The 9,005-nt window shown below is 40.7% G+C and overlaps 1 protein-coding gene across 1 annotated transcript; it reads left to right on the top strand.

The window, feature by feature from the left end:
- The first annotated feature begins 2,049 nt into the window (after window positions 1-2,049).
- LOC133907876 (homeobox-leucine zipper protein HOX15-like) lies at window positions 2,050-3,999 on the top strand. The gene is made up of 3 exons (XM_062349972.1): window positions 2,050-2,695; window positions 2,842-2,921; window positions 3,230-3,999. The coding sequence occupies exons 1-3, from the start codon at window positions 2,336-2,338 to the stop codon at window positions 3,513-3,515; spliced, it is 726 nt and encodes a 241-aa protein (XP_062205956.1). The 5' UTR covers window positions 2,050-2,335; the 3' UTR covers window positions 3,516-3,999.
- The last annotated feature ends 5,006 nt before the right edge of the window (window positions 4,000-9,005 follow it).

Genomic DNA, 9,005 nt, shown 5'->3' on the forward strand with positions numbered 1-9,005 from the left:
TGCAACCTTCTCTACAAAAATTAGTCTGGTGGTCTCATTTTTCATCACCGGATAATCCGGTGAGTTTAACTTCAATTTCTCTAGAAAATTTCACTTCTATTAAATTAGTCCGGTGCTACCACCATGCTATCACCAGACTATCCGGTATAACACTTCTCAAAACTTTGACCTCCAATTTTCAAACGGCTGCAACCTTCGCTGCAAAAATTAGTCCGGTGGTCTCATTTTTCATCACCGGATAATCTGGTGAGTTTAACTTTAATTTCTCTGAAAATTTTTGCTTCTCTTGTAATTAGTTCAATGCTACCACCATACTATCACCAGACTATCCGATGTAACAGTACTTCTCAAAACTTTGGCCACTTGTCACTGAGAAACTGTTCCGGTGAATACCACACTTATACATCGGATCATCATGTGCACTCGATGTCTTCTGTTCTAGATCAAGTGACAATGATCTGGTGAAAATAGAAAAATACAACATCAGACTATCCGGTGGAGGTAAATTCAATGAGCTCATCCAATTCAATCTTTTATTGAGCTCCAACTTCACGATATCTCAACCATAGGCTTCTATGAGCTACTTAGTGCTAAAATTTCACAAGTGTGCATCAAACCAACTCTAAACTCAACTAAGTCAAACTACTACTCTTAGCCTCTCTTTATAGTACAATCAAAAAGACTGAGAAAGAAGACCTATACTAGTCTAAGTGTCCTTCCTCTCCATTGTGACACTTAGAACTAGAACATACTTAATCTTGATGCACATCTCCTTTGATCGTCCATATAATCGTGTTAGGGACCAAGAATGTCCAATCATCATTGTGAACTAAATTTTTTGATACCCTTTAAAACACACTTATTAGTCACAATGATATGATTATTATTAATCACCGAAACACTTATCACTAACCTAGGAGCCTAGATGCTACACCATTCAACACCTTATGATCCTCATCAAGAACATGAAACAGTCCATTATTTACAATTTGGAAGAGATTGCTCATCAAAAATAGTTTAGTAAACATGAATTTCCAGATTCCTATAGAAATCAAACTATTGCTCTAGCCATAACGCATCAAGTTAATTATATACTGTGGGTATCTTTAAAGAGTAATACATTTTTGACTAATAACTTAAATATATAAATTGACCACTGCTTTGATTTCAATGTTTAAATATAAACCATTGCTGTTTTATACCATCGGACCAGTGAAACGTGATGTGTGTGTCTATATATAAACACACGGAACTGTTTCTATGAGAGAGAGAAACTAATAACTTTAATTTAATAAATGGAACTTGGAGATGATAGCCCACCTAACTCAACCATATACCTACAAACCCTAAGTGGGGATTATGGATTGATGAGATTGCAATTGTGACTTGTGAGCTCCCCATCATTAAAATGTTGCCACAATATATATGATCCTGACCACTACATCAGAGACCTTTCAACTGGCCCAATAATCAGAGTCCCCATGTGGAAAGCAATTAGATGGTGTATAAAGAGGGCAAGTCTTTACCAAGGTAGAACAGGAGGATATATGATGCAGCAACCTTGGCAGATGCAAACTAGTATGAGAGCAAACAAAAGTTACTTCGGAGTCACCAAGCATATAAATGTGTGTCCAGTAAATGGGCACATAGGTGCGGTTGGGTGAGTGGAGGATGAGTAGTGATCTTGGCTCAATCACCATCACCCAAACTTCCTGTTAATTAAGAAAAAGCTCTACAGTTCCGCACAAGTTAAATTGTAAGCATCGAATAAATACTGAGTATGTTCTATAATAAAAGGGAAAGGTTGTAGTATATCGTAGTGAAATTTTGGTTGTAAATCCCTGAAAACAAATAAATCAACGTTCAAACCGCAACCCAGCAAGAGGTGCAAAAATGAAAAAAAGAAGGGGTGCATATGATGTATTCGGATAAGAGGAAAAGGGAGTGCACTCCTAGCTTGAATACATATAGACCCCTTCCATTCCTACCTTTTTCGTTTTTTTTCAACCTTTGCAAGTGCGAAGTGTATTATTGTGCTTGTGTTTGCTTGTTTTGGCTCATGTGGCCTGCCTTCCTGGCTGCCTATATGTATGGGTGTCCATCCTCCCATTCTCCCTCCCTCTTCTCCCTCCTCACGCACATATTCTCACCTCTCTCTCTCTCTCTCTCTCTCTCTCTCTCTCTCTCTCTCTCTCTCTCTCTCTCTCTCTCTCTATACGCACACAAACACACATACGCAAAGGCACAGAAGTAGCTAGCTAGAGGGCACATGCACACAGATCATCGGCAAACTTTTGCAAGATCCCTCTAGGCAACAACTAGCTCCCAACTGTGTATGGAGCAAGAAGAGGTCGGGCTAGCCTTGGGTCTCTCCCTCGGCTCCGGCCACCACCAGCTGAACAAGGAACAGCCATCTACATCATCGCAGCCGCTGGAGCCGTCCTTGTCGCTCAGCCTCCCAGCTGATGACGGACGCCCGACGGTGCCGGTGCGGCCACTGATGGCCGCTGTCAAGAGGGAGCTGAGGGCAGAGGAGGACGACGAGGTTGCCGACAGGGCGCTTTACTCGGTGGCATCGTCAGCAGCGGCGGCGGACGAGGACGAAGGGTGCAACAACCGGAAGAAGCTGAGGCTGACCAAGCAGCAATCTGCGATGCTGGAGGACCGCTTCAATGAGCACAGAACCCTCAACCCTGTAAGTAGAAGCACAGATATATCTACTTATTGATCTTGATTAGCTCAATTAAATCAGCTTTTAGTTATATGAAAATAATCAGTAGATTTGGTTTGTTTTTTTTCCTTAATTGGTTTGCCTTTTTCTTGTTCATATCTTTTGAACAGAAGCAAAAGGTTGCTTTGGCCCAGCAACTGAACCTGAGGCCAAGGCAAGTGGAGGTGTGGTTCCAAAATAGAAGAGCCAGGTTAGTCAGTCATATTCACCTCAAAATCCCTATCCATATCTTCTTTCCTTTCTTTTCATTTCCATCATATTCCTCGCAGATTTTAATATATAAAGTAGCAGTTCGATCATATACTCTTTTTTCCAAAACAAAATCAATTAATCAAGCATATTAGAAAAACATTTCTCTTGTATTAACATAAACCCCCTGCTCATGGAAAAGCATTTAATATCTTTTTTCTATCATTTCCTTCAACTCTTTAGTTGCACATACATATACACTAAACTATATATTGAATACTTAATCTTGATGCGCATGGATGGTTGCAGGACCAAATTGAAGCAGACAGAGGTGGACTGTGAGCTTCTCAAGCGCTGCTTCGAGACGTTAACCGAGGAGAACCGCCGTCTCCATCGTGAGCTCCAACAGCTTCGCGCTCTCAACCATCCCCACCCCGCCGCCTTTTTCATGCCCGCCGCTGCGCTCTCGATCTGCCCCTCATGTGAGCGCCTTGCGGGAGCGCCTGGCACCACCGCCGCAGACCGGCCCAAGGTGGCTGGCCCCGACCGAGCAGCGCACTTGTTCAGCCCTTTCACCAATTCCGCTGCCTGTTGAATGCTGATTCATCCATCCGCCCATGATTTAGTTAATAGCAAATTATTTGATCGTCGTATGTGTATACATACACACACACATATATATATATATTTGTAGCTAGTGATTCTATATATACATCATCATGTAATATATAGTAGTTGATTGGTTAGATCGATCATATTCCTCCCTTCTCTCCCTTAATTATTGAGCTTTGTTTTTTCGCAAGCTAATTAGTTGGTGTGTAAGGAGGAAAAAGAATTAAAGGTCTTGTTTGGTGTTGCTGCTGCTATAGTTAGTATATAGTGGCAGTTGTTGCTACGTGTAGCTAGCTTTACTAGTCCTTACTGATGAATTCTCTTAATTGTCAGTCAGGGAAGTATCATTAGATGATGATGACATTACACCCCACACATCCCAGTTTCTTTGGATGTGGGTTCATGTATACATGCTTATGATGTATTTGTTTCACCAGGTATATAATATATTGATTTGTTTTCAGAAACTTTTGTGCGTGAATAGAAATTTGTGTGTTGGACAGTTGATGAAGTTGACTCCTTTTAGTTTCTGATTAAATACCTAGCTATTTGTTAGGAAAACAAAAGTCTAAATTGATTACCAGCATAGTGTGTTTTGAAGAAACCAATCGAAGTATTATACACTTGTTTTGTTATTTATGAAAAAAGAATTCGATGATCAAGCTGAAGAAACAATAATATAGCTTAATTTTTGAATTGGGACAATCCATATATTACACAAGGCCGGCTAACAACTTCTCGCCACTGCAATAACAGATATCCAAATCCCTCCAATTATAAGGGGAGGAGCACAGACTATGTGAGCAAAGGCATGAACTACTCGTGATACACCAAAAGGAGGTTGGGCTGTGGTAGTTTGTGAGGCATGCCTTGCATGTATACATCGGCAGTTTGCATGCAAGGGGACACAGACAAGCAGTGATCTTTCTGTTGAGACACGCAGCATCCGGGCTCCTGCCTCCCAATCTCCTGTAGCATGCAATTTCTTGATGACCCCGTCGCCCGTACGTGACGGCATCGATCACGAATCTTCTACGCAGGTCATCTTTGTTATGGTCTTCTTTGCACCTCCGCTGACTAATAAGGCGGTAAGTATAGTACGTTGGCATGTGTTTTGAATTAGTCCACAGCTAGCTTGAGTAATTTAACTTTCCATGGAGAGCTAAGCTAGCTCCAAGCTAAACAACGCATGCATGTCCATCTCATCGTCCTTGACTACTGACAGTCACATCATATGCAACTTTTGTGATGGGATTATGAGTTTTTCTAGAAGGGATGTGCAACAAATTAATGACTACCTTTAGTAAGTTTTTTCCTCTAATAACAAAGTACATGTTCTCCGTCAAAGTTTCAAAACTTTGAACAGTAATATATATGTCAAATTCTTGAATTGACTTTATTGCGTACATGAAAATTACTTGGATATTGTCTGTCTATTTTTCAAAATGTTCAATATTAATATATGTAAAGGCTCTTGATTTGGCTTAATTTGTTACGTGAAAATTACTTCTGCATGATTATAATTTATCGTCTAAGATATGTTTAGAAACCGCAATGATAAAGATGTGCATACAGGAAGACCCATAATAAGCCATAATGACCCACTGGGTAACTAACTACATGATCATGACTCATATAAACAAACAAGGTTATCAAGTGTTATATATGAAACACAAGTAATTTTTTTGTGATAAAAAAGAAAATAGTGAAATTAATCTATGCATTGGCTAAGCATCCATTCACTTAGATAGAAATCCAGTGACATCTCCAACAAATAGGGATGCCAATCAGACCTTATTGCACCAGCGTGATGAGTGTCCTTTGTTAGGGAGAAATTAAAGCAGGAATGGGGATTTTTCTTACCCATGGGGATAGTTGCTTGGATTGTGCGGTCACTCGTCGTTATTGGGTAATATGCTCCCATCAGGTGTAAGAAATGGGAGGAATCCTGTGGCCTCCCTCATCTGTGTAATTGGGAGACGGCCGGGACGAGATGCTCCATTGCTGCTTGGCGGACCCGTATACGCATGTGCAGTTCATCTGTTGTTGCAATTCACGACCTTAAAAATGTGGATGAAGGGGCCGGATTATGGCGTCCCTACTTGAACCATAGATTGAACTTCATCCTCTGTCCCCAAAGGGGGCCGGGGAAAGAAAACTAGAGTCTTGGAGCTCCAAGATAATGGACTTTGGCTACAGCAACTTGTTTGTTTCTACAGCTTGTCAAATGAAGCAAATAAGCTCCAATCCATGCCGTGCATGTAATCAATTAGTATAGGCTATTAGCTCACAAGTACTTGTACTCAAACAGGATGAATATCTTCCCTTCATGGCGTTAGGACTGACCTACGACGACGACAACAACAACTTGGAAGTTTGTAGCAACGAGAACGGCGACGAGAGGGGGTGAATAGACACCTCAATAAATTTCTTCTGAAATAGATGATTTTTTCCTATTTCTCATCCAACGCACCTCAAAACGCTTAAGCGGAAGTAAAATAATCAGAGAGACAAAGCAATAAGACTAGTTCCATGGCAATATGACTCCACAGATGAAATATGAACCATAGGTTTCATTCAATACCATTTCATATGTTTTTGTGCACAAAAACTGACAACTTTCAAAGAAACTAGAGAAGATGGACACTGGACAAGGTTATCCTCCAAGATGATAGTCTAGTGGTAAGGAGACTCAAGATCCGCTCAAATACATAAGTATGTGAGTGTTTAAGCCACTAGCATCAAGAAAAACAACCCTGCAAAGGTGAAAAACTGCAGCTCAAAGAAAAGATCTCCGGGTAAGGAACCTCTCTAAGTTGATGATCTAGAAGTAAGGGTACTCAAGACCCATGAGCAAACACTCGTATGTCAGTTTTTATGCCTCTAGCAACAAGAAAAATGATCTCACAAAGTGCTGACATTTCAGCCAAAAATCAAAAACGAAAATCAAAACCGAAAACCGAAAAACTTACAAACTTGCAAGGGAACCAATTGAGGGAAACTAGAAGGAGGGGAATTCAAGCATATGCAAAAATATAAACTTAATTACTCAAAGAGGCCAGACCTATTTTAGGCGGATTACAAAGATTTATCTCTTAAAACTCTCATCTATTACATAAGCTAAGCACTCATCCTTCTCTCCTTTAAAACCCTAGCTCTAAGGCTCACAAATGGGTGGCACAAGGGGGCTCAAGTGGCTGTTTCAAAACTCTCTCTAGCCCTACCTCTCTATTTATAGGTCTAGAAAATTTGACCCTTAAGTTTTCTAACTTTTCACCAAAATACCCCTCTCTTGTAGTGCACTGCTACCTACCACCGAAGGTATTTTGGTCCATTTTCTTCTCCATTAATCAGACGGCCGTGGCGCCTTCACGACATAACTTCGCCTCGACGCAAGCTTCACGATGGTGCCACATACTCCTCCAGTCCTCCCACGGTTTTGAGGCTAAACCGCGAAACCACCTGCACGCTTCTCAAAGCGTGACTCACTGCCTTGCTTACACCTTAAGCAAGCGCTTCGATGTCGACACGTGTACTCCGTCGTGCGATCCTGACCGCCGGCAAGTCTCTCCCGCTCCCGGTCCCTCGGGCCGCCTTGTCATTTGCACCGGCATCCCCTTCGCTTGACTTTGTCAACACGTTGTCTCCATCTGTCTTCAATGCTTTGCTTGACCTCCACGTGTTCAGCTAGGATCACCATTGACTCCGCCCGGCCTCCTTGATCGTTTAGCACCAAGCACTCCGCTTGGTCCCGATCATCCCGCCGTCAACCGCCAAGTTGCATCCATCACCTGCACACCATGAGACAAGCAAACACATATCTTCAACTCCAATTCCAATTAGTCCATAATCAATATGCTCAAATGAAATCTCAAATCAATTCAAATCACATCAAAGCTCATGCAAAACCGAAGATCATCAAACCAAATAAATGACAATGTCAATCACTCATCACAAGAAAACCAAGGCACATTTCAACTTGGTTTCTCAATCTCCCCCTTGATGAGTGCATTGACAACCCACAAACCACAAAGATTTTGGTTTGACAAAATTAAAACAAGATAAGCTCATCCAAGTGATCCAAAACTCGAGAAAGAGCAAAATATGTCACTTGACATAAGAAAGGTTGCAAAAGCCCTAAGAGAGGTAAAGACGAGCCAAAAACCTCGAAAGAGCAAGAAAAACTCAGAAACCCAAAACACATCCCTTTGTTGAATATTTGAGCATAATATTTTTGGGCATATTTTCTCCCCCTTAGAAATGCAAACATCAAGGATAATAGACTATACAAAAGATGTGCAAATGAAATGCAAGCTTACAAAGCTTCACATATAGATCACAAGCACTTGCAAGAACTAGAGATGTCAAAGCACTATGAGAAGTAAACAATATAACTCAAAGGCGCACAAAGTCTTGAAGTGAGTTCATGTCACAAGCACCGGGAGTGAAGCAAGTTTTGATCATGTTGTTCAATTATCCAAAAGATGTTACCACAAAAGCATCCGCAGTTTCATGATCGGTGCAAAGATTAGAGAAACTAGTGTTATGTTAAGTTCAAACTAGGCAACCAAGTTCAACCCGACAGGCTATGCAAACACCCACATATCAATCCAAGCCTTAGTTTGACAACATGAAAAAGAACATTCTTAGCACATTAAAAAAAGCACAAGTTAACTTTCTCATTTGATCATTTAACTATCCTCAAGTGAGTTTTAAGCAACTATGGGTTCACTTCTTTGGCAAACCACATGAAGCCTTAAGCCACCGTATTGGATTCAATTTTAGCTCAAAACTTGATCATTCATTTTATTAACTCAACATAGAATTCAAGATATGCAATTTTTCACAAAGCCAAAACAAGTTGTGCCTTTAAGACACAAAAGAGCACATGCTCTCCCAAGGGTTAATCATGGGCTAAACATTTACATAGACAAAGGTCAAAGAACCCCAATTCGCTGAACTGAACAAAGCGGCCTAGCACAAGCTTTTCATAGAACTAGCCCTAATTTAAGCACTGATTAAGCTAAAGCAAATACTCAAGGGTGACAAGAGATTATGTTCGTATTTGAAGTTCATTCTTTAGAAAAGACAAGCTTGCTCAACAGATTTTATGCCATGTTTTCAATAAGAGCCTAAGCTTGCACAAATTGTTATACATCCACTACACTTAGCACAAATTCACAACTAGTACAAGAAAGTGCAAAGAACATATAAGTGAAGCTTGCTAACATGATTATATTACAAAATGTATGCAATGCAAATGCAATAAAAGTAAGATAGAGTATGTATAAAGGTAACTCCCCCTCACACAATGCCATAGGGATGACACACACCAAGCTCTCCCCTCAGAAAGGCAAACCTTGTTGCATCTAGAGGCTTGGTAAAGATATCGGCTAGCTAATATTGGGTATCTATGTAGCTCAACTCAATGTCTCCCTTCTCATTTTGGTCTCTCGGGAAGTAGAATCTCACA

Source organism: Phragmites australis, chromosome 24, assembly GCF_958298935.1.
Source record: "Phragmites australis chromosome 24, lpPhrAust1.1, whole genome shotgun sequence".
NCBI lineage: Eukaryota > Viridiplantae > Streptophyta > Magnoliopsida > Poales > Poaceae > Phragmites > Phragmites australis.